This window comes from Paramormyrops kingsleyae, chromosome 12 (genome assembly GCF_048594095.1).
Source record: "Paramormyrops kingsleyae isolate MSU_618 chromosome 12, PKINGS_0.4, whole genome shotgun sequence".
NCBI classification, from domain to species: domain Eukaryota; kingdom Metazoa; phylum Chordata; class Actinopteri; order Osteoglossiformes; family Mormyridae; genus Paramormyrops; species Paramormyrops kingsleyae.
Genome location: NC_132808.1, coordinates 29,048,995 through 29,075,194, shown reverse-complemented (window position 1 = coordinate 29,075,194; position 26,200 = coordinate 29,048,995). Strand labels below are relative to the sequence as shown.

At 47.6% G+C, this 26,200-nt stretch overlaps 1 protein-coding gene across 3 annotated transcripts; it reads right to left on the bottom strand.

Annotated features, from left to right (window-relative positions):
• Positions 1-435: 435 nt before the first annotated feature.
• Positions 436-25,760, bottom strand: LOC111833022 (sister chromatid cohesion protein PDS5 homolog A-like). 3 transcript variants are annotated; one of them, XM_072697906.1, is made up of 34 exons: positions 25,423-25,760; positions 24,610-24,759; positions 15,168-15,371; positions 14,843-14,929; positions 14,032-14,129; positions 13,675-13,801; positions 13,475-13,555; positions 13,246-13,386; positions 13,026-13,141; positions 12,652-12,746; positions 12,309-12,454; positions 12,034-12,185; positions 11,811-11,924; positions 11,230-11,311; positions 11,054-11,102; positions 10,132-10,271; positions 9,749-9,864; positions 8,665-8,770; positions 8,134-8,294; positions 7,914-8,037; positions 7,666-7,824; positions 6,841-6,909; positions 6,431-6,567; positions 6,185-6,308; positions 5,861-6,065; positions 5,552-5,666; positions 5,264-5,396; positions 5,022-5,141; positions 4,063-4,125; positions 3,779-3,927; positions 2,446-2,530; positions 2,054-2,355; positions 1,865-1,970; positions 436-1,699 (listed from the first exon to the last, which is right to left on the bottom strand). In XM_072697906.1, exons 2-34 carry the CDS (start codon positions 24,718-24,720, stop codon positions 1,430-1,432), a joined length of 4,287 nt encoding a protein of 1,428 aa, XP_072554007.1. In that variant the 5' UTR covers positions 24,721-24,759; positions 25,423-25,760; the 3' UTR covers positions 436-1,429. The 3 variants fall into 3 exon arrangements, with proteins under 3 accessions (XP_072554007.1, XP_072554008.1, XP_072554009.1); XM_072697907.1 differs by lacking the exons at positions 24,610-24,759; positions 25,423-25,760 and adding an exon at positions 17,390-17,505; XM_072697908.1 differs by lacking the exon at positions 1,865-1,970 and having other exon boundaries at positions 1,562-1,699; positions 25,423-25,757.
• Positions 25,761-26,200: the final 440 nt, after the last annotated feature.

The window sequence follows — 26,200 nt, the reverse complement described above, 5'->3', positions numbered from 1 at the left end:
CCTTCCGCGATCGCCAACTGGCGGAGCAGTGTTCGACTATGTGGGTCACGGACTCAGTCCCTGTGATCGGAAGGTTCTCAGTTCAAGTCCCATGACTGGCAGAATGGTTAAAACTAGGCCCTTAACCCTGACCGTAGAACCTGCTCTCACCTGTATATTTGCCTCTGTCTCAGAGAGCAAGATGGGATATGTGAATATTCATTCCCATTAGGAAGCTGGGTTTAAGTATCTGTTTTATTGCATGATATTTCCGACAGCTCAAACCCAGACGCTCAGAAATGCTGCCCAGTAACTTATAGAAAATCTTGTGGCACCTTGCAGGAAAACATCAGCTTGTATGTAAGAAAATAGTCACAGCAAGCATGTTCTGGTACGGAGATCAGTTTTTCCCCAGAAAGCAAGAGCCTGACTCATTGACCAGGGGAAGCACACAAAGACGTCTAAAAATTTATTTTCTGAAAAAACAAAGCCTCATGAAATTAAATACTATGTGCAGAACAGCAGTACACTAATTCTGAAAACATTACTGGGAATCATATCGAGTCAATAGTAAGTATTCCACTAAAAGCCCAAGATAAGAGTTGGAAACATTTAAAAGCATTTCCCATCTCTAAAAACACTTGAAACAGTTCTGAACTGTATTATTTAAGCAGGCATCTAAATTCCAGGCCTTTTTGGAAAATATTTAAAATATTTATTCAAAAAACTTTTGAGCAGAAGTTTCCAGAAGGAAAAAAAAAACCAGTACATTTCATTTAGCAAACTTCAATTCATTACAAAAATGTAAAATGTGGACCAAGTTAAAAACAAAAGGCCTTGGAGTCGGAAACCATTCAGCCTTTAACTAGCATTGAGCCACCTCCTGGTTATAAGTGTAGGCGAAGGTCTAATTCTGTCGGACGCTGGGGGGCGGAGCCTGTGGGGGGCCCCAGTCACCACATTGTGCAGGAGGAAGCAGGGTTATGGGGAGGGGAGCGGGTCAGGGGTAATGCACACATTCGGACCTGTACCACACCTTGCATATTAGGGACGGGGAATGTTAAACATGCAGCCCAACATACAAGAAAAACCCAACCCCAGTTTTTTTTTTCTATTAAAAAAAAAAGTGCCAAAACTATTGCTGTGCTTCCACTCCGACAAACCTCAGCTTTCGATATCGGCAGCAGCGCCGGTCTAATTGTACAGGAAATGGTTAATATTTGGCTTCAGATCTCGTTTAAATTGATACCAGGGATCTGAAATTTAGAATTTTTTTTTTTTTTAAAAAAAAAGCAAAACTGGAAAAGCCACCATCTACCTTAAGGAAATTCAAACATGAAATTGGCATTTAAAAAAATTTATATACAGACTTGTGAACCGTTAAAACTGAAAGAGCATTAAAAGACATTTAGTGGACTGAAAATGAACGACAACAGAAGGGATGGTTATTTCAGCCTGAACTCTTCCCGGAAGGTTCCCCCCTCACCCTTTCCTCGGGTCTCTCATGGTGGAGAAACCTTGCCTTGTCGGCGGGGGCCTCGCAAGCAGTTTTAAGTGTATGTCGATGCTGAGTGGTCCCATCTGGGGGCCAGAAGCACATGAGCGGAGAGATACAGGAGCCTGCCGCGGCTGTACGGCTCCAGGGCCCCCCGGACAGGGTCCCGCAACGAGGGGGGGCGATCCTCCACTTCCTACGGGTCGGCCTGCACATTCGTCTTACCTGGGGGGGGGGGGAGGAGAACGGGAGGCGTGTGATGATCAGCATGGAGAGACATGGAGGAAATCTCAAACCGCCTGGAGTGATGCATCATGGGACCTGTCCGCTAACGCTGCCCCCTCAGGACCTATCAATCTGCTAGCCTGCCGCTGAAGCTTCCCCGTGCACCTGGCTGCAGAATGCCGGCCCCCTCCTGCCTGAGCTGCTCTCTCTCGAGCTCCCTGAGCTGGACTCCATCTCCGTGTCGCCCTCACTGCCCAGTAGGTGGCAGTGGCTGCGGGAGGCAAACCCGCTGGGGTCGTTATGGAGACCAACACTCGCTGCTCACTGACATCACCGCAGCCGCTCGCCGGTTACCTCTGCAGGTCCATCTGCCTCTGAGGAGCTGTTCTTTTGGACTCCGTGTCTTTCTGCTGTTTTGGTATCTTGATGGTGATTGGCTCGACTGTGGCGGTGCCGTCCTGGGCAGGGGCAGCCCTCTTCCGGCCCCGCCCCGTTGCCCCTCCCTCTTTTTCTGCACTGGGGGGCGTGCCCGTGCCGCCAGACAGCGACTTGGGCGGCCGCCCTCTCCGGGGTTTGCTCGGCACTGCAGGCGGCGTGGGGGAGGCCGTGGGGGTCGAGCCGATCTTGCCACCCTGGCTGCCTTCCAAGTTCGCATCCTGCAGAAGAGGCCCCAGCAGACGTCAGGCTCCGCCCCCCCATCGGACAGCCAATGGGCGGCCATGCCCGCTGGGACCTCGGCCACTCACCTTCCCGCTGCTGTCAGAGAGGATGATCCCAGGATTCTCGTTGTTCTCACTGGCCCCCGTCTCCAAGCCCTCCGCGTTCCCGTCCCTTACAGCAGCCACAGAACAGAAAGTGAGTGATGCGGGTTTCAGGGACCAGGAAGAGCAGCAGATTGAAATAGTCCAGGAAAGAAAAAATCTGAACTGCACTCCTAAGTATATAAATACTAAACTTACTAAAACATTAATTTGTTTATTGTTGGTAATTGATTTCCAATAATAAATGCATACATTTGCAAAAAGCAATCATGCCTTGCCAACTCTAATATTGATAAGAATATTAACACCTGAAAAAAATCCCTTAATGGTGAATGTTGAATAAATTCACGATTTAATTTGTGACTATGGACACTTGTGCGATTAATCTCACGATTAAATATTTTAATCTATTGACAGCCCTAATATATCTAATGCTGAACGTTTGCTATTATTTTCCCGCCTATACACACTATGATTGGTAAAGTGAAATTTGAGGAGACTTAGTCTGCATTTTAGCCTCAAACAACAAACCTGCACTGTAGCACGTCATTGTGTTTACATATGGAAGGTGTTCCAGTTACAGAATGGGCGCGTTGTATTTCAACTGTTTTGACAGAGCTCGACATCAAACATACATATTCAAACTTTTGTGAATAAATATTATGAAAATTAATTGTCTTCCTAATAAATAGAATGCTGCATTTTGTCATTTCTAGAAGAACTCCAGGCCATTTTTCAGTATTTTTTATCCTTTTGTTTATAGGTTTATAATATATACATTTTCTTTTCCCCAGGAGGGTACTGTTGTGGATCATTGCAGAAGCGAATATGTGTTTTGTTTTCCGTCTTATGTAAATAATATGGATGTTTTATGGATTATTAGGGGTGTTTTTTTGTGGAAAATGTTTAAAATATATCCCTCATTGTGCACTCTAATATTTTAGGGCACAACACTGCAACTTCGACAACCGGATCAAGTAAGTTCTCGCGATTGCAAAGACAAGCGATTAGTGTCTGTGCATTATACTTAACCAAAGTTACGAGCCTGAGATTAATGGGTGCGAAAATCAATGCATTTTGCGTTTGTCGGGTTCTAAGGGTTAACAAACAGATTCATATTAAGCCATTTTGATAAATATTGAGCCGTTTTGATGAGTGGTCTAGACTGGTCTTGAAATAAAACCTCGAGTCCTCTATGTTGGAGACCAAAACAAAACTGAGTCAAAATAAAGCTGATTCTTAGACGAGACCAAGACCGCAAAAAAAAGTGTTCGAGACCAACACCGGTCTCGAGTGCTATAACATTAGGGGGGCTCACCTCCCCTTGTTCCCAGCGGGGGAACTGGGCTCCAGGCCACCACCAATGCCGCCGGCACCTCCGTCTGCAGCCGTGCTCTTGGTGTATGGTCTCCTCCCGGTGACTGAGAGCGGCTTGTTGACGGTGACCAGCACAGGGCTGGGCTTTGGCTGCAACACATGGCCGGCATGACAGATTTAGGAACCACCAGGGGAACCCGATCCTCAGTGCGTGTGTGACCAGAACCACTCTCTGGGGGGGAAACTAGCCGGAGACCCTGAAAGACCCTGAAACGGCCTCCTTACCTTTCCCGTCAAGAGAGCTGTGCGGGCTTCAGATGACACATACTCCTTGTCATTTACGAAGTCCTGGAAAACAGGGGAGGTCATACTTCACATGGCAGTCAACGTGGACAACCTGAAACCCTGCGCTAGGGGATTTAAACCCAGAACGGCCAACAGTGTCACAAGCTCGAAAGCTACTACAGGGCTGCAATCCACAGAAGGTGCAGTCACAGGCATTGGCCAGGTTCTGATGGACCAGGGCTGAGCTTCCAGACTAAGCCTTAAGAAGCAGACCAGTACGAACCCTGATGGAGCAGCAATGCTTCAAGGTTATTTTAAATAACCAAAGAACAGAATATTACTGACATGTTTAGGCTTCTCAAACGTTCCCAGGATACTAGCTTCTGTACAACCATCATCACCAATGGAGTACAGTCTTTGCCTCAGATCACTGGACAGCATCTCGCAGCTATGCAGCAAGGCAAGGAGAACCAGGACTTGGACCTTCGTCCTCTTACAAAGGTATCGGGATCGCCACACACCCCTTTCCAGCGACCTCATAACTCCCCCATGCTCTCCCAATCAGTCTGCTGACTTCAGAGACACGAATGGTGCAGCCGAGGAAAGTGAACCTCTCGACGAGGTCAGCAGTCTCTCCGCAGACAGACACCCTGCCGACGGCTGTGCCGAAGAGGTCATTAGGTCCTAGTTTTGATCCTGGACACCTGCAAACCCACTCTTCTTCACTGGAGGGCCCTGATCAGGCTGCATTCTTTATCAAGCAGCCATAATTAGTCTAATGGTGCAAAGGAAGATGTAATAAATAAAAAAGGAATATCAAGACAAGGAAACGTAGCCTTAAATGAACCAAACCCTTCATACCTACATGCAAGACAACACAGCTCATTACTGCACACTCTGCTGATGCTGATCAGCTTCACGTTAATCTGCTGATCTGGAAAACAATCTCAGGAAAGCACCTTGTCCGGGGCAGTGAAGAATTTGGAGGGCAGCAGGGGGTCCTTGGGAGACTCCAGGTGACAGGCGGTGCTCTTGTTGGCGATGACAAGGAGCGCGACGTCACACACCGTATACAGCTTCTGTATGAGGGACAGGCGGAAACGGCCACGTCAGCAGCGAGGGGGAGCACTCCGGCCGGCGACTTCTAAGGACGCCCATGCGAGTCACGTGGCGGCTCGGAGGAAAGCTGAAAACGGGGCACCTCGTTGACTTTGGGGTCGTCGGGCGCCTGGGCATCTTTTGTCTGCTTGATGTTCTCCACCATCTTGCGGAGGAAAGCGTGACTGTTGTTCTCGTTCTTGGTCATCAACACCTCCAGCATGAACCACAGGCACCTGTGGGGGTGGGGGCAGTGACAAAATGAGCGTGGGGGGGGGGGGGCGGGGACTGAAAGCATCGACATTACATCCCTGTGGGCGGTTGGGAGATACCGAATGAAACCGTCAACATGCAAAACATTCTGGAAAAAGAGCCCCCCCCCCCCACTCACTCTTTGATGTCGCGGAGCTGGTCGCAGTCCTGCGGCTTGGCGAAGTCTGGGTCGTGGGCCAGCAGGTGAATCATGTAGGGAAGGACATACTCGGGCAGCAGCGAGAGCAGCTTTTCTGTGGGGGGGGGGGGGGAGGATTGTCACCAACACACGACCCAGTAGCTCTGCAAACTGCCACAGCAGTTTACCGGCTTATGATACGTTCATGATCCACACTTGGTTTTAAGGCATGGAACCGTGGAGTAGCCTAAACCGATGCAGACTGGACATGAAAGGTGAAAGGGGCACCGGGGGGGCGAGGGCACTGACCGTGGGCCATGGGGTTCTGCTTGACGTACTCGCGGCGCACGGTGATGTTTTTCAGCAGGCACTGACGGGCGTGGGCACGCCGCTCCTTCACCGGGTCCTTGGCGCACAGCGAGAACACAGCCAGGTACTCCAGGGGCAGTAGCAACTTGACCAGCGCCATGTGCAGCTTCTGCGCGAAGATCTGCCGCACTTGGTAGCACTCGTCCTGTAGGGGGCGATAACCTCGAGGTGATCGCGAGCTACCCCAGCCTGAAAGAAGCTCACACCGTGAGCTTGTCCCGACGCCGACAGGAACAGAGCACGCCCTTGGGGGCCGGGACTCACGTTAATGACAAGGGCGCACAGGTGGAACTGCTCCGGTGTGATGATGTCATGGTAACAGGGCTCCTGCGCCAGCTTGAGAATGGCGCCTCCTGCAGCCAGGCGCAGGCGGGACATGTCTGACTTGCTATGGATACACATGGACAGGAACATGAGGGACCAGGAACAAGGGCTCCCCAGGACACTTGCGATCTCGGCGAGGCCGTCCTGTTGCCCAGGAGACAGACGGGGAGGCGGCCAAACGGGTACCTGATCTTCTTCTGCTCCGTCAGGTCTCCCTCGCTCACCAGCATGGCCGACAGGAGGCGCAGCGTGGAGTTGGCGGATTTCGACTGGTTGTTTTTCATCCCCAGTAACCAGCGTACCAGCAGCTTAACGGCCTGGACCTGGAGACAATTACACAACAGCTTCGCTAGAAAGTACTGCGGACGGCACAGACCCCTAAGCGTCAGTGGGGGAGGCTTTTCCAAAAGGGAAAAGCTTATATTCACTCATGCAAGATTAAGCAGCAGTCCCAAGACACAACATACAGATGGCAACAAAATTATAGGTTAAAAGACGCAGTGTATTTAGAAGGGTGTGTTTCATTTACACCTGGAGATCACAGGCAGCACCCTCTGATCTCCCGAGGGCTGAACAGGAGAGAAGGGAGCAGTTACCTTGGCCAGCACCTCCGGGGAAACCTCCTCGTCAGAAGCCCACAGCTTGCCGTTCTTGTTGCCCGTCGACTGGTTTGGGAGAGAGACACTTAAATACTCCAGCGGAGGCACAGAGGAGCTACATGGGGGGCTTGTTAACGCGTGACATGGAATATTTGAGCCCTTAGGGTTCTGTAAATTGCACAGAATTAGCCAGCTACGTCAAGGCCATTCATCTGCTGCGTTACATATGAGCAGAGCTAGACCAAGATCACAAAATCCGACAAACTGTATCCTTCCATCCAATTTACTTTTTAGCTCACGAGACACTTAAATTCAGAGCCACCGACGACTGACTTTCAATAAGCGTGATCGCTGCTTCATGCGATGAGTACAAAGACCGCCGGCCTGGTGGAGATTGGTGGAACTGAGCCCGTAAACACGCTGAGCATTCTGTGGCATATGGCCGGACCTTCTCACGGCCCACTCGAGAGCAGCTCTCAGGGGCGGAGGAGGACGATGGAACTGACACTGCCCCCAGAGGCGAGCGAGTAAGTATGCCAACACAGCAGGGGAAACTGTCTCCAGCCCACTGGTCTATATAACAGGGACCGCTGTGCCAAAACAGCAGAGGCATTATGGGAATAAGGCTGGCCAAAACAACCTGGAAACATAATCCTTTACATTATTGCGCCATGCAGCCAGCCTACTGGTCTCTAAATCTCTCTCTAACAGCAGTTGGCGTCTCGCTGGGAACGGCTGAGCTGCTGGGCCAAGCGGTGACTCACACGGCGGAGACGAGCTGGCGTGTGGCGGCCCTGGGGGGCCACGGCGACGGGCCCTCACCCTGTCGTTCATCAGCAGGTCCTTGACGATGAAATTGGCCACGATGGACTTCATGGGCGAAGCGAACTGGTCCGGTGCCAACATGGCGATGTGGCCTAACGACACCAGGGGCGTGATGAGCTGCTCGGGGACGTTGCCATTGAGGCCGCGGGACAAAGGCTGTTTTGGAGGGGGGAGGGGGGGGGGGGGTCAACTAGGTTCGCTGCCGGCTTTCTACAGGCAGCTATGTTCATGGTACGGCGGCTCACCTCAAAGATCTGCGCCAGCTGGACCTCCTTGTTGTGGAAGATGGCGTGGATGCAGTGGACGGCATGCTTGGCCTGGTGGGGGGTGCCCCTCTTGGCCTTGTGGTGCAGGATGGGGATCAGGGTCCTAAGCGGGCACATGAACAGCAGTGGCCCAAACGTCAAACCTCACTGAAGCAGCGGACGGTGGGGGGGCGGCGGTCTGGGGAGAACGAGGCCTTACGATCGTATGTTGGGCAGCTCCGCCTCGATCTTTTGTCCCGTGTTCCTGAAGATCTGGATGGCTGCCTCCGCCACCTTGTCGTCCTCCAGTTTCAGACACTGCAGCAGCGACTCGTACGTCTCCGAGGAGTGGAAGGAGGTGGGGTGGGTGAATGAGAGCACCTGGGAGGGAGGGGCCCAGCGTCAGTGCACCAGGGCTCTGCCATTATGGCCCCATTCCAAATCATCTACAAAAGAATCCATTTTCGCCCCCATTATGGAGAAACATCTGGGCCGGCAGCTGACACAGCAGATAAGGCTGGACGTGTGCCAGACCCAGGAGGTGCCCTGCGGGCGAGGAGGCAGCCCGGCGCCTCCTGAGGGGAACCTCCTCCCATGCAAGTCACTCGGGAAAACAGAACCTGATACATAATCCTAACAGACAGACACGCAGAGCGTCAAGCGCAGCCCCGCAGAACCAAAACAGGGTCCCGAACAAAACGACGGCGGGGCGGATGGCTGCGCCGCAGGGGATTGTGGGAAACATGCTGACCTTTAGTAACTCCAGGCCAGATCGGATGGCCGTGTCGGGAGTCACGCCCTCGTCGTCGTCGTCCGCTGTGCCCTCGATTGATCTGTTCAGGAGTTTCACCAGAGCACTGGCAAGGGAGGGAGGGAGGGAGAGAGGGAGAGAGAGAGAGAGAGAGAGACTTTGGGTCAGGCAGTATCAGGCTGTGAAATACCTGATAGGCAGGTAGGTGGGTATGTAGATAACTAGCTGAAAGTTTAATGCCATGTCAGCATCTCATGGCAGGAACTAGGTTCAGTCAACCATCCATATAGAGACAGGAAACAAGATAAAACTGTACATATAAAACAGATAAACAAATTGATATATAAAGGGGTTTAAAAAATTACAATGTCTTAAATTCAAAGGATAAAAGGAAAAAATGCTTAAAAAATGAAATGCTCAATCTGGATTCCAGATCCAGGCTGTGTTTTCAGTTCTCCCAGGTAAGTTAGTTTAATTACTGATCCTGATTGGCCACAGAGGCTTCACACCTGGCTGACAGGTAACGGAAGGCTGGAAAATCCAAGTATATATTACTGTAGCCGGGAGCCGAGTGGGAGGGGCAGAGTCGAGGAGGAGGGATTTATCACGAGTGGTAGGGGGGTTTATAACGAGGGTTAGGGTATCATAACAGGCTCCTCCTACAAACCCCTCCCACACTGCCACCCACTCAGTTCCCGGCTGCTACGTTGTGCTTCTCGGAATATGAGCAGGGTTCGGCCTATGAAGACTGTGGATACTCCTACTCTGAGGCACGCATCAAATGTTTACGGTGAAAATTCTGAAATCCTTTATGGTACCACGTTATTAAACAGCAGAACAGCAGCAGATCATACTGAACAAGGGAAAATATGCAGACGCTTCAAGAAACCGGTCACATTTCTCGAAAAGAAAAAGAGGCCTGCAGTTACATGACACTAACACTAGGGGTCGCAGCAAAATGCCCCAGCATTCTAAAGCAGTGGATTTTGGACTCTATATGCCGACTCCATATCCCACTAAAGTGGCCCATTATCTGGTGAAGGTCATCGGCAGCATGTGGCGGTCTGCAGACAGAGGCTGGTACCTGATGGCCTCCGAGTCTATGTGCACGGGGGCGATACGCTCCAACAGGAACTTCACCATCTCCAGGAAGGGGTTGGTGGGCTGCTTGGGGAACGTCAGCTTGCGGGAGATCTCCCTCTGTAGGGGACAGTGACACATGCACCTGAGGCATGAGCCAGCGAGGCAGAGTCGCTCGCTGCTTACAGACAGAGGCAGCGAGGCAGTCTCGCTCGCTGCTTACAGACAGAGGCAGCGAGGCAGAGTCGCTCGCTGCTTACAGACAGAGGCAGCGAGGCAGAGTCACTCGCTGCTTACAGACAGAGGCAGCGAGGCAGAGTCACTCGCTGCTTACAGACAGAGGCAGCGAGGCAGAGTCACTCGCTGCTTACAGACAGAGGCACTCACCACGCAGATCTCAGCCTGCTTGCAGGAGCACGTTGGGCTGATGAGCAGCTCCAGCTGGGATCGCAGCTTCTCGTCCTCTCCCAGTACTTGATTGAACTTCTTCAAGAAGTCCTGGGCCTTGCCGGGGTCCGGCAGGTTCTCTGTCATGAAAAGAGGAGGCTCGGGGTCACGGCCTGACACGGCGAGGTCAGGGGCCTTGGGGGCGAGACCATGAGGTCTGCAGACGTGTCACCGCACACGTGCCAGTGGTGACAATATATCACCACTGAGGTCAGGCATAGGGACCGCTCGAAAATCGAAACGACACAAGCACGCCTCGAACGATCATTGGCCAGGGGAATGAACTGCAGCAGCAGCAGAAAGTCAGAAAGAGCGGACCAAAGATTGTACCTTTCCTATCCTCTCTAATCAGACAGAAAATAAACATGGCTACCAGATTCACAGAAAGGTTGGCTGAGGAAGTCCGGATTATAGACTCCCAGATGGCTGCAATCTTAAAAAAAAAAAACACACATCTGTAACTGCAATGCCATTTTTTTAATACAACAGTGAGAACTTCACGAATGAACAGCACTGCTCAACAGCGCCACCCCAGGCCTGGCAGGGCAGTACACAGCTGCCTGGTATGCTGATGTAAGTAGAGAATGTGGCCGGCACTATGGTGTGCTGTGGCCTGCCCACATCCACAAGGAGTATGAACCAGGCCTTAGAGCCCCCCCCCGCAGTGTCTGGCCAGGCCCCCGGCCAAGGTGCAGCCATCCTGCCCACACATTGTATATTAACATATAAATAAAAACAGACCGAAGAGGCAGATGAGGCATTTCACTCAAACCACAGTTATAAACATGCCTGATTACCAAAACACCAAAACCACACAAGACTCCCACACCACCACGCTGAAGGGGGGGGGGGGTATACTTACTGGATATAGTGATCAGCTTCCCGAACATGGCGGCAGTGTTGGCCTCGGTCTGAAGGGCGGCAGCAGAACAGGAATAAGGCTCATGTTTGTCACGTTACACGAAGGATACCTGGGATACTCGGGTCTCCACGCGGCACATGGGGGGGGGGGGGGGCGCATGGGGGGGTGAGGCTCACCGTGGGCTGCTTGTGGAGGTCCAGCAGCTCCCGGACGTGACTCCTCAGCATGTTCTGGCACTTCCACATCTCATTCAGAGCCCTGAGTACCAAACCGACAGCATCTCACAACCGGCATGGCTGTTAAGCGCTGGATCACGCACACACACGCACAGACACACACACACACACACACACGCACGCACGCACGCACACACACCACACACACACCCTGCAACCACCCACTTTGCACATTGCCATGTTTGTAATATTACATAACGCTGTTTATCACACCCTGAGACCGTTTGCTGAGTCACTCCTATTAATAACACCCCAAACAAATGAAGGAGGTTTACTGGATAACACTGTCATATTGTAAATAGCCCGTGTCGACGTAACAGGACACATTCACGACAATATCCTTACTAATCTATAGATAGGAAATGTACAGGGGGGGGCTCTGTGTGTGTCGTGTGTCCCAAAGGAGAGACAGGATATGCAAAAACAAGAAGGATTCCAAAGCCTCGTTTCATTTTCATTTCACAAAGGGGTAATCATCTTGTATTCAGATCTCCTTCTGATATGAGGAGGTCTACACTCACTTGACAGCGTTGGGGTCCAGACAGGCATACAGGTAGTACAGACACTTCATCTTCTCCTCGGTCTCCAGGTTGTGAGGCACCATGAACTGAGCAAAGATCTTCTCCACTAACAGCCTAAAGGCACGCACAGGAGGGGGGGGGGGGGGGGAATCGCAAAGCCAGTGAATCCAGTGCACTGAACTTCACGATGTTAATGAAAGCAGCTGAGCAGGGCGGCCCGTACTTGTCGTCGATGCTGTTCTGATAGTAGATGTGCAGCAGCTTGTCCTTGATCCAGCTGATCTTCAGGGCAGACTCCTTCCCGGCCTCGTGGTGCAGACAGTACTTCTTATACAGCTGGGCCAGACCCATCATGGCCTCCTTCCGCACCCTCCACTGTGGGGACGCACAAAAATCCCACTGTTACCCAGACAATCCCATGACCTGTTCTGCGGACGCAGCTGCAGAATAGTGCACTTGTCGGAACACGTTTCACAGAACTACTCGTGCGGCTCATACCCGCTTATCCAACGTCCTCTCCCGAACAAACCCCAGAAGCTGGTCGTTCACCAGGATCAAGTCCTTCTTCCCGGCATTGATGATGGTGACGATGACGTCGTGACGTATGGCCTCCTCGGGGTCATGTGACCGTACCTTCAGGAAGTCTGTCGTGATATGCCAAAATGAACAAACGTGTGAAGTCACATGGTCACCCTAAGCCTGTTATTAGCCATTAGCTGTAAACTTGCTGCATAGTCCTTGATAATTTGGACTCTACACATGAAAGCTCAGCAGCGGATATAGAAACCAGCTGTGTTATCAATGCAGAAGTCATCTTTGGACAGGGTAATATCCCACACACCTGTCAGATCTTTGGCCAAGTCGGGATGGTTCATCAGACAATGGCTGGCAAACTTTACGCACTCCAGTCTCACCGGCACGTGGATATCATTAAATCTGTGAGGTGAGACAAGATTGACCACGAACCCAAACACTTACAAACCCCAGCAAACATGACTAGCACAAACCATGAGTCAGTAACCTATTTATTGTTAGTCATTCACCATATTTATCCTGAGGGAATGTTATTTCATGCCACCTATATATGCACGGTACGACAAAGCCAGCGAGACTTGACTTGAATGGATCTCTTTTGGGGACACACCCAATAAACCGTCAGATCGCCTCCACGGTGCCAGGAGGGAGCGGCCCTGCATGGCAAAGGGGTCACCGTACCTGCCCAGGAAGCACTGCCACAGGGGCCGGTTGTGAGAGGCCAGTTCCGAGTCCTTGGCCCCGAAGAGCTTGGCCAGAAGGCGGACCACCGCCAGGCGCTCCTCGCCGTCGTTACTCTGAGCGACAGGCCCCACAAACGATTAGCCACACAGAACAGCATCTAAACAGGCTGACGTAGGAGGTAAGAAGAAGGTTTAGCTGGAAATGACAGGAGAGTCACCTTCAGCTTGAACTCCAGCTGGGGCATGACAGACACCAGAAGGTGGGGGTCGATGGCGAAGAGCTCCTGGATGAGGTCAAACACGTGCTCGGATAGGTCGCTCACCGAAGACTTGCTGAGCACCAGCACCTGGTTGAAGAACTGAAGGATACAGATGCGAAGTTAAGACCTTGAATCCCAAAGACTACAGAGTAATTCTGGGCACTGGGTGGGCGAATCGGTAACTCACATTAGCGATGCAGGTCTCAATGGTCTGAACTGTCCTTTTGAGGAGAATTTTTGCAAGGTCATACGCTTGCTTATTCAAATTCTGCAAAAAGAACGTTTGTCATTTAAAACAAACAGCTACATTTATTTGGTTGGCGGCCAAGTCCACCCAAAGACCAAAGGCTACTCCCTTGTGAGACGGAGAAGATGGGGGAAAGATACCTTGTGTGCGGGGATAAGGTTGATGAGGATGGTGTCGAGTAACTCCTGGGTAACTCCGTCGCCCTCGGTGATGATGGAGCTCATCAGATCCAGCATGTGCATGTGCACCTTCTGGTTGTGGCTGGTACTGAGGCCCAAGAAGAGAGGAAACTCCATCAATGACACTGGATTTCAGGGTTAAGCCTGTCGTCACCACTTGTGCTACTGGAACTTCTTAAGTTTAAAGGAAGCCATGCGTCAGAGAGAAAAGGGGAAAGCTGGGGCAAATGAAAGCAGGACGGACAGCCAACAAACAAAGGATGGATGGTCACAGAAAAAGCTACTTCAGCAGACAGACTACAAAGAACAAACGCTCACTTGATAACGGAGAAGAGTGTCTTGAAGAGCTGAATGAAGATCTCATTGCAGTCCTCTAGCTCAAAACAGATGTTGTAGGATTTGACCCAGGCCAAGTTCTGCAACAGAGGAGGAGGTTATAAAAACAACCATGCAACGTTTGCAGCAGCCAGTGCCTGCAGCTCGCATGTCACACAAAAAGCCAAAATTCCAGGGTGGATATAATTTTTCATACCATCATACATCATGGTATACTGTCAAAATGCTGTTTTTTTCCCGAAGCAACACGATTCCCAACACAGTCTGCTGAGTGGAAGGTGGGGGGGGGGGGGGGTTGGGTATATTTTGCAACCAAATTTATCTTGGGGGAAATACTCCTCTACCTCTCCCATGGCTAATTTTGTCACCAACATTTCAAAATACCGTGGTATACCCAAAATACCGTGGTATACCCAAAATACCGTGGTATACCCAAAATACCGTGGTACACCATTTTACCACAATACCGCCCGAGCCTACTCCAGGGTAATTAATACCTGCAGCGTACAGATCACTTAAATTTCAGTACTAAGGAAATCAAAATTTGTTTTACAGTAGAATGGTCGAGAGAAGAAAATAATGGCTATAATGCATTTTAAATTGACAGAATAGGCTGATACCATGAAAACGTAGAGGAATATAAAGATCTCACAAGGCACTGAAATGTAAACATTGAAACGGAACAGACACTAGTGCAGGGTCACCCAGTGTCACCACCCAGAGGGGTGAGTATCAGATTAACTCCCTAATAGTCATATTCTGCAGACTTAACCATCCACGGTGGACGAGATACCTCCAGCAAGTAGAAGTATCTGTTGAACTGTGGGCTCTTGGTGTCCTCTAGACCCTTCAACTGCCTGGTGATGAATAAGAAGATATCCTGTGGATGGACAAACAAAATGAGAAGAGGCCAGCAAAGCAGGGACTTGGTACACCACATCTACGGAGGGTGCAGAGACCCAGGGAAGAGGTGCCTATCTAGCTGCGAACAAAAGCAGACCATAATTATGGTGAATGCAGATTCGTTCAAAACCCAAAGGCAAGAATGTCAGCAGGTTCTAGCATTACATCAACGGCGTATCACGTTACTGCACGACAGGTGCAGTCTGAAGCTGCACCTTGAGCTTGTCGTGGGACGTGTAAGGTGCTTCGGGGGCGTAGATGCGGAAGATGTCCGCCAGGCAGCAGGCCACCAGCAGCCGCACGTCCTTGTTGGGGTTGCGTAGGAAGAACTCCGAGGCGAGATGCAAAGCGAGGGCCAGGTACTGCTGCTTCTCATCTTCAGAATCCTGGTCCATGTCCATGAAGGTCTTCACCACCATCTACAGGGGAAGACACCACCAGCTAGTATTCAGTGCCCTATTCACTGAAAGGGAATCATTTCCCAGTGAAATTAAAGCTCAAACACACATGGACAATATTAAGATGTAAATCACAGTTTGTGGTGAAGGGGCAGGAACAGTAATTTGCCAACTCAATGCACAGGTGAAGCATTTGAAATGAAATTATACTTTGATACACAGACACATATGTAGGGGACTGCAGGCGTGGCAACCTAGGGCAGCATTCATCGATTGAGCTTAGATGTTTTTGCAATTCTTAGGGATTGTATAGAAGCTGTAACAAAGTCAGGCTGATCAAAGGAGTCTCCAACTACCTTAGCATTAGGAGTCCTGATTTTAACGTCTGAAATAAAGGAAACTAACCAATTAATTGTGCTCTCTCCCTCTGTAGCACATTTACAGGGTTAAGCACTAAACCACAGTAACATGTCCCCCCCCTGCTGTGCAGGTAGGTGAAGATTATGGGTGTGAATCATCTAATTCTGCAGAAGCATGTGTTTCAGTTAATTAGTATCTGCTATGTATCTGACATCAACAACAGCCAACAGCTACTAGAATTCTACTAAAGAGGACCCAAAAAGAGTCGAGATGCACCAACTGGAACAGGCATCTACCGGCATCGGACGATACAGCAACAATCGGCCATCGGCAGATGGATAAAAATGAGCCGATATTTACCACCGATAATTTCCTTTATGATTGGTGGATTCTTTCATCATTTCCATTAAAAGGACTGTCCAGACAATGTACAGAAGGGTGGGAAAACATATCGATTTCATGATTAATCACGATCCTGGTTTTGATGATTCAATATTGATCCACAAAATCCCAAGATCAATCTAGCTAATTTATGCCTTTCCCCGTGACTTAGAAAATATTTTTGATGAATTTCACTTGTATCGGTCCTTCAATCATATAGGTGGCACTTAATTAAAAACTTCCTTCAAAAAATTATTTGGTAAAAGAGATAGATTTGTAATTGTCTTACAATACAATAAGGGACTTATGAGCAAGAATGCACACAAGTGGTACACAAGCATGCATTCGTCATATTAAGTGGTAGGTGAGGCCGTTTGTCATAAGTACATACGCATGCTTTTAATTTGCGCATTTTATGTGCCTGTGACCTATTCTGAGAAAATCCCACGTATTTTAACCTTTATACTGCAAGTAAGCACTTTTTATATGGCAAATTCGTACTTATGTTCCATTCCGTTTCTAAAAATACAGTAACATTTTTGTGCAATTATTTCAAACTGTTAAAATGAATGATAAAAGGGAAAGCTAAATAAGGCCAAATACTGTCTAAATGCAAACAAAAAAATCCAGCTTTTACCTACTTACTGTAGGCTAGATGCTGCATTTCCTGCTTGCTCACGTTTTACATGGGGGGGGGGGGGGGGTCAATTAAATTTGCCATCTAGCTGCATATTTACTTTCCACCCTGGGTTCAGCATTGAAACTGGATAGTCATCTTAATTCAGAAGGCAAAACAAGGCTTGTAGTAATGGGCAGGGCTTTAGGGCCCAGCAGAGCAGAAGCCAGCAAATCCGCCAGAGCGATCTAGGGGGGATGGGGGGGGTGCTAACACCAAGAGGCCAAGGCATTGAACAGACAGAGTGGGGGATGGGCAGACTACTCAGAAGACCAGACTGCCTTTGCAGATCTCACTGTTCTTTCGATAGCCGTTCAGTAACAGATCTGTGCAATATTCCATTGCCATCTGCCACTATCAAACACACACGAAAACAACGCCGGCACCTTTTTATTTAGAAACTTAGCATACCTACATTTGTTGAATCAACAACTTTGATGCAATAATATATAAAAAAATCTCAAAACAATTCTAAGACCCTACAATCGAGCCAGGACCTTTCTTTAAAAGCTGTACAGAAATGAATTTCCCCCGTTAGCAAACACACAAACATTCCCTGCTCGTTGACACATTTTCCTCTCGAGGCGCCCGTGGAAAGCAAACCCAACCTACAAATAAATACCTCAGAAGCTCACTTCAGGCACCCACAGCCCCGAAAGGCAAACTTGGACAGAAACAAACGCATCAGATCCAAAATAAAATCGCACTGGCAATCTCACTTTTGGTGCTCGTCCATAGGAATGAGCAGGGAGCGAGTACACACCCACATTTACCCCCGTGCATCTGGCACCTACAAGAGGACAGACTCTCAGCCATTCAGAATCTCGGGTGTAAATCTAACAGTCCAAGAGACCGCACCAAAACACATCTTTATCCAATCACACAACTACTGTTATAAATCGCTCTCTCTCTTTAAACATTCACAAAGAAATCATGCATCAGGTCTAACCACTTCCAAAAGGTGAGATCAACTTTCAGACAATAGCAGACTTTTGAAGCACAACTGCTAGATTCTATTTATACTGCATTTTGCACGATAAATATTTAATGCAGAAAACCAAGAGCTGCATCGATCAAAGGGCTAAAAACTGGTATCAGGGCACTTAGGGAGAGCTGGCGGCCCGCCGCAGAGGAACACTGGCGTCACAAATGGAGGTCTGACGAGAATTTGGAAACTTCAGAAATAGAGGTGCACTGATGTGGAAATTTTAGAGACATCACAATGAGACATCAATGAAGTAGCGCCGACTTGAGAGACTAAGTGACGCATGAGCCGGCGGAGTCCCTCGCCCACCACTACAGAAAACGCCGGATTGCCCAGTGCAATTATTTAAATCATTCTAGTGGTTATGCCTTCAGAACTGGTGCTGCCAACTCTGAAGACTGACTCAAGTCTAAATATTATCCGGCAATATATACCAAGCCTGATACCCGGGCCAGAAGCAGATGTCTTTATTTTTAACTAGCTTCGGGCGATACCTATATGCTAACCAATATATCATGTCTCTAGTCAGAACCCAACAAACCACAAAATGTGAGCAGCACTGATGTGACATTATAGAATGGTGATAATGACCATGAGGAACAGCATTAACTGGTAGTTCACCCCAGTCACTTAATGGAATTCAAAGTGGGAAAACCCACCTTGTCACTTCAAAACAAATTTCAGTGAGATAACCAATAATTAGCCGTTAATCAGAAGAAGAAAGACTATGAACTGACTTCAGCTGGCCAATAGCAGGGTTAGGTTCTGCAGGAGAAGAGAAACCAAGTCAAGTGTGACAACAGTTAGACGTTTCACGTCATAAAAGGAAGCTACTCAGTTCAGCCTCATTCCTCATTATTTTAATCATTTGTATTTACAAAACCCCTTTAAAAAAAGAAAGCAAACTAAAACAAAACTAATAATTACATTTTTATTGTCTTGCACTAGTGTCTTAAAGTCATCTCCATGATAATGCAACATTAATTTTAAAGGAGGCATTTAAGAACCAAGCACAGATAGAGTCACATACACATCACTCAAGACTGACAGCAAAAATCTCTACACACTGGACCACAAGATGCCAACAGACTGGGGTCCAGCCAAAGAGGGCAAGGGGCCTTGCCAGTTAGGATTCAGCCATCGGGCTGGAAAGCGGGCGTCCTGGTGGGTAGCGGTGAGGACTCACACCTCTAGGGTCCTGTCCCCTGCTGCGGGGGTGGAGGTCACATGTTCTCTGCTTGCTGTGCAGGTCTGAAGAAGCACAAGCTGAAAAAGCTTCATTCTGTTCTTCCACATGTCTGACTGTGCGCATCCAAAAACATAAGCCAGAATTCACATGCTTGCATATGCGCGAGCGTGCGTACATGTGCGCACGCGTGCCCAGCGATGGATCTTGTCCAATGTACACCCCCGCCTAATGCCCTTCACAGCCTGAGACAGGCTCTAGCCTCCACTCCTCACACCCCCCGCCCCCCCAACCAGAAGCAGCAGCTGAAAGACACTGATATTAACACGTCCCTACGCTCCTTCCTTAGAAATGCTGCTGAGAATTGTTAATGCATCATTTAAAGGAATGCCAGGGGTGCCTGTTAATCGCACTGGGCAAAGAAGCCTCCATGCCTTACCATCGTCACTCACAAGCAAGCAGTCAGTCCAACACAGCGATGGATCAAGGATGCGAGGCCATAAACTGTCATTCACATTCATTCAAAGAATGAAACCAGGCAGGAGTCTCCCGACCTGGGAGAACCCCCCCCCCCCCCCCCCCCCCGACCGCTGCTCAAGAGGCGTTCAGCTCTACATTTCAAAGTAAAGGCGAGGACTGAAACAGCACATGTATCTGTCCTGTGGCTTTCCGTTATGACTTTCGGTTCAGAACGCACAATGAAACGGATGAATACATTTCTTGGCACAGGCGAAAACTAAATTCAGAAGTAGATGTTCAACACGGAAAATGTTGCTAATTGTGGCAGTGAGCTGGTTACAGCTAGTGCTGAAGATCTCAAAGATCTCCCACATCACTTAAATCAGTAGATTGGGAACATTCTGGTTTCCCAATAAGTTACAACAACACTACAGAGCGAGAGTAACTGATAAGACCAGGACTCTCGATTCCGTTTTATCGAACTCTGACGTGCTGCTAGAAACATGCCAACTCATTTGAAACATCATCCACAAACCGAGATGCAGAAACGGCTTCTGCAAGTTAGTCTTCCCATGGTATTTAAGGAGCTTTGGTCAGGAATTATCAGACAGAGCTAGGTCTGAGGGACTTATCGACTGCAAATCGAAATTCTGATTTGAAACGACGCGATTAGCAATTCCCAAAGGCTGCGATTTCGGATATGCATTACACAGCATGTCTGATCCAGGGGTTTAAAACTGTCACGAAAATCGTTTGACAAATTCATGCAGTCCTCTTTGAGTGGCAGTGATTCTCACCAATCAGAAGCGCCGTGCTCCTCGTGTGCCAGTCATGCTCACCGATCAAAACGGCTGAATGCCACAAACATGTGAAACCTAAGGAAAACGTTAGATTCACGGTGCGAAACGATATTGATTCCGCTGCTGAGCTGTAAGTGAATTACCTGCCTATTTCATGGTCAGAAATTGTGTACAGAAAGGTCCTGTTATTAGGGATCCAAGGAGCGGTAGCTGCACCCCCCCCCCCCTTTTTTTTCCTTCTTACTGAAATTGATTTTACCATTTCTTACTACTTTAACTCAATACGGTTACAGCTTTTGTAATAATTGTTTTATTTTTGATTGTTCTTTGCTAATATAAAAGATGTAAAATACATGTTGGAAGCAATTTGTATCTACGTTCTCATCCTTCGTATCTAAGTTCTCACCCTTGGATTAGAATATAGACCAGATGATATTTTGATGGGATCTCATGCGGTAATGCTGCATCATGTGTATTAAATGTTACACACCGAATATTGAACTGACCCTTCAAAATATATATAGCAAATCAAATCACAATCTGTCAGAATTATTACTATCACTATTACATATTTTCCCAAAATATTTCAGCCCTAGACAGAGCTAAATTTAAATAGCGAAGGTTATATGGGTGTTTATCGTTACAGATATATTACCATACTCTGTAACAGAGAACATGGGATTTAATTCATTATGACTTATGAGTCTTTTTTCTTGTGCATATTTTTACTGTGCAAATTAGCTTCGACTGGCGCATTTGCCTTGTTTGTTTTCAATTTTTCCAGTTTGCAGTTTTAATAAACAATTTCGAAACAAATTTTGCTTCCCTGCCGTGCAGAAATTACACCTAACCGTGAACCCAAGCAGATATCCATACTCGCGTCTAGGTATCAGTTTGCTTGACAGAATCCCGAGTTTGCCCAAACTTTAAATTGAGGCAGTGCTGGACGAGTCTCTACACCCACGGGCATACATGATAGCGCTGTGCCGGACTCAGGCATGTCAGTCCCTTAAAATTGGTCCATATGCAACCAGACAAACGTGTCCAGCATAATGTACTTTTAAATGGATATTTACAAATCGATTTTCAAATACAGCGGCAATATAAAAATCACCGCCTCAATGAACTGACATTTGTAAATCAATTTATGACCACTACCCCTAGCAGAATTTACCTTTCTGTCAGTCAATTACTTTAACGCAAAGGAAACAAACCAAAAAGGCAATCAAGGAGGATGCCATTAAAGTTATTAGCGACAGCATCCAACAGTGGTCTTGTTCCTTCTGTCGCTACATTTCAAGCAGAGCATGTGTCAGCCTCGTGTGGCTAACCAGTACCAGACAACATTCAAAGATAAGGGAATTGCACTTAACTCCCCTCTATCCCTGGGAACAGCTTAAATGCAACAGTCTTATTTTAAAGTCGATATCCAATTAAAGACACAAAGCTTGGAGTAGATGACAAGGAAAAAAAAATTACTAGTAAAACTCTATGCGATCTACTTTTAAATTAGAAATCATACCCATGTGCATCAGTATTTATGTCAATATTATCAGCAAAACTACAAATACAGTGGCAGGATTATATAAAGTTGGTTCTGTCATACCACTGTAGAGCCACAAAAAAAGATCGTTCCCTGACCATCTAAAGAGAGTCAGAAATCTATCCTTCAATGGAATTAAAAGCACAATCTAGGCATCCTTAAGAGACAACGTGTAGCTCTTTGGCGTAGAGGGTCTGTGCACATGCCCAGAGGTCTTGGGTTTGAATCCCGTGGCCATCAGAGTAACCAAATCACTGCTGGAGCCCTAAGCAAAGTCTATAACCCCAAATGCTTCAGGGTCACATGCTGATTCCTGCACTTTTACCCCTAAGTCTGTGTTTCAACCCCAAGCATTTCTCACAGACAGCAAGATATTATATGCAAAACTACTGAATTTCCCCACAGCAATGGAAATAAGTACCACAAATCTAAACATTCACAAAATTCATTAGAACTGTATTGAAAAACACTTCGGAATAGAGATTTCCCATAAACAGTGGAAGGATGAAATACTTTCTCCAGTGAGACCATGCGTGAGTCTGAAATCATGTTTTAGGTTTGCAGTCTACAGTTTTTAATATTGCACAGCTCAATAATGAACATTTGTGAATTAAAAATGCAATACACTTCAGCCGAGTTAATCCCAAGGAGCAGGCAAGTTAGGCTACTTTAAATGCAGCTAATCCTTCTAAATATAGCTCGCGTTTCTGCATTTTCTTGTATTATGGTTGTGTATTAAGTTCTAAGATTACTCAATGCAATTAATCATTTAACCAAGGTTAGTCCTGTCACTGCCTGTTTCTTTAACATTACTCTACAGCCATAGTCAACACCCAGTTCAAATCCCTGACAGCCCAGAAAAAACAAACACATAATACATCCTAAGCCCAACCCTATTTTGTGCTAATTCAGCCTCACTCTTATTTGATACCACTACAGAAAAACAGTACGAAAAGCTATAAATCCTCACTGCTGCCTCCATTTTTATACACAGCGAATGGACTCAACAAAATCCCCCATACTGAGACTCCCATAGATTAGCCATCCAGAGACTGACTCTAGTCATGACTGCAGGGTATAAATTCAAGTGCTTCGGAGGCAGCCGGGCCAGTGCTGCTGCCAGAAGCTTCTACAGGAACTGGATGCTAAGTTGGGTGGAGATGCCATGGGATTGCTTCGCCTCACTTGGCCCTTCAGTCCCCCCCCCCCCCAATAATAAGTACAAACAGGCCTCATACACAACTAGAACAGGGTGTTTCAGGAACATATTACAGCGATAAAGGCAGTGCATACGACTTTCCCCACTGGACAGAAGGAAAATGGTACATCAGGAACCTTCAGACGGTGAGAACTTCAGCCTGTCGATTATCTGATTTGGACGCAATGTTGCAACGACTCACCATTCCCTTGATAAGTTCTTCTTTAATCACCAATCACAGTGCAAGACATCATTAATAACCAGAAAAACCAAATTATGAACAATACCATGTTTTGGTAACCCAGCTGCAATGTCGTTGCTGGACAGCTCAAAAGAGCTTTGGATTGATTGTACACATAAGAACACTATGTGAAAAATGTATTAATTAGCGGGAGGGAACAATGGTATGGTTAGTGTAACATATCCAAGATTTTAGAGAAACAAAAATACACAAGAGTTATTCAATTAGACTATCTGGAAAAAGATTATTTTTTCTAATGGAGTGTTTGAAAATGGAAACACTTCAAACAAAGAGGAATAACTGAAAGATGGGGGGGAGGGGGGGGCGTGTTATAAATGTGTTGTTTTCAGCACGGAACATAAAACCACACCCTGATCCAGCTGCCGTTTCACAACACATGCTGAATCACTGGTGTTAATGGGTAGGACACCTGCAAAAACAAACACTGCTACCAGGTAACCTAATCAAAATTCAGATCCAACAAGTGGACTGCTGCAAATTTAAGTCGCACATCAAAAACATCAGTCCAAAATAATAAACAAGGTCTATTAGACAGATATGTCACCGCCACCAATGTTGCTGCCTTTATCCTCTACGAGAGCAAACCACCATACAAGGCAAACTCACATGGCTTCTTAAGCTCATGGGAATTTTACTTACACAATGTTCTACAGGCAGAAGGAAAAACAACTGGTTCAGAGAGATAACCAATCAGATTGTAGAGGTGGATCCAAGCAACTAGAGGAGGCGGGAGCAACCAATCAGATGTATTGGTCCCTCCTCCTCTACAATCTGATTGGTTCTCTCTCAACCAGTCATTTTTCTTTCAGCCCTCAGAACGTTGTTGTGCAAGTAAAACTCTCACAAGCGCTTCTTAAGCAGACACTGCTTCTGGCAAGCCCCAGCAGGCATGAGCAAGCCCCAGCCATACATCCCAGGCAGCCAGTGCCAAATGGCTCAAAAATACTTTAACAAGACTAAAGTAAACATCACACGACACCTACAATGTCCTCTGAGCCTACACAGAGCCAGAAAAGCACAAAGAGACCCAACAAGATCTAAACAGATAATGCATTGCGACTGTCCCCTCAAGCATTTCGCTGGAGGTAATACTGGCTTTAGGAGAACCACGGAGAAGGTTATGTGCCGATGCAGAAAAAAAACAATCTCTGGGTCCGGGTTGTAACTTTGGCCGTAGAATAATTCTATCAGTGTACACTGGGAACATGGAAACTCCATGCAAGACCAAATATATTCAGTCCAAGAACTCAAATCGGTGAAACAATGTCTTAAAAATCTGTCAGATCATAGCATCACAGAGGAACTAAATCCAAATGACATCAAAACTTTGTCCTGCACTCGGACACTGGTTCTCACGATGCGAGATAGAATAAAAGGCAGATAAAACACACTGGCCATTGATAACTTACCTTTAACCTCTTGACCACTTCATCGTTGCTTATCTTGTCCGTGATTTCCTTCACCCCAGGGGGATAGGTGATCCTGCCGTCGGCGGATCTCTGTTGTGGTTGGAACTCCATTCTGGTCAGGGCAGCGTCCGAACAGCGCTCTACTGGCCTCTATGGGTCGAAAAGAGGAATTACAGCACAGTCAACCAGCCGCGCTTTCCCTTTTCCAATAAAATACACACATTTACATGCTTCTTACAAAAATAACACCAGAAATCAGACTCCGGTTAAAGGTTTTGGTCAAAGAGGTTTAGAAATTTTCAAGAAATAAAGGCAAGGAAGGCAGGCTGCTTTAGCAAGCTCCGTATCCCTTTCACTCAGCGACCATGACGAGAAAGCGCCGGCTTCCACGGATGTGTTCAAAAGCTGCACGAGGCTTTAAAAAAAGTGAAGAAAGAAAAACATACATGCAAACAGAGCACAACTGTTTACCTCCAAAAGTGATCTGCAGCGGCAAAAAATAATAATAAGGAATAATGCACAGACTGAAACGAAACGGCGTTAAACCGTTGAAGCCAAAACGTCCGGCCTACGCGTTAGGCCTCATTCGAGTCTAGCAGCGAAAAATTCTACACTTTAAATAAAAAATAGTTACAACAATAATGATATTTCAGCAACATATACTCGCGAAGCAAGGCTGCAAGCACACAAATATCACTACTACTATTACTACTACTTCTAAAATAAAAATATAATTATTTTTAACATTGCTATCAATTTGTCAGAGATTTAAGTGCAGTTTATAAACGCGCCGGTAAGTCTCCCATCACCGACCCGGGCTCCGTGTCCGCCGGGGTCCGCCGGTGTCCGAGGCGACTGCCGTCCGGCGAACCGCGCCGATCTCCCCGCCGGGCTTCGTAGACCTTCTCACTTTTAAAAGCTTCGCGTTACGGGGACCCTTCAGCTCCCACGCCGTGCGGATCAAATGCCTGGTTTGCCGGTGTTTTACCTCACGGACACGCCGTTTTCAGTGCATGAGTCGGGCCGCCGTGAGGTTTTCAGTTTCAACACAAAGATGCCCGTGTGCAGGCGGCGCGCTTTCTGCTCGCCGCTGGGGAGAAAAGGCGGGGCGCGGCGCCACCTAGCGGCGACGGCGGCGCGCCGAGGAGCAGGGAGGCGGGAGTCTGCAGAACCACTGACACACGCACACGCGCGCACACACACACGCACACGCTCGTACGTGTCTAGAAGGCTACCTACTGTAAACAGCCCATATACTGTACACATCCTTGAACTGAACACTAAGTTATGTTACTACATTACTGTTAATTATAGTAATTATAGTAGTAGTAGTAGCAGCAACAGAAGCAGTGTTTTATGGTTATTATTATTATTAACTGCATGCTTCAGTTCTAATCGTCTTCAGCATCTCACTGAGCAAGAGAATTGAAAAGCTGAAATATTAAACATCGGAAAGTCTTAAACTTGATTTCAAACAGAGAAACTTCATCTGAAATGGTTTTATCTATACTGTGATACCATCATTCTCTTTCCCATTGTTGACCTTTTTCTCTGAACAGCTGGTTTATGCTCATGTGCGTCAAAAAAAGGA

Excerpts from the sequence above, each read along its gene's own strand:
- LOC111833022 (XM_072697906.1), bottom strand. The coding sequence starts at position 24,720 with ATGGAGTTCCAACCACAACAGAGATCCGCCGACGGCAGGATCACCTAT. Across the intron at positions 13,387-13,474 it reads TTGAGACCTGCATCGCTAAT|TTCTTCAACCAGGTGCTGGT; the intron begins GTGAGTTACCGA and ends TGTATCCTTCAG. Across the intron at positions 2,356-2,445 it reads TCTCTGACAGCAGCGGGAAG|GATGCGAACTTGGAAGGCAG; the intron begins GTGAGTGGCCGA and ends CCTCTTCTGCAG.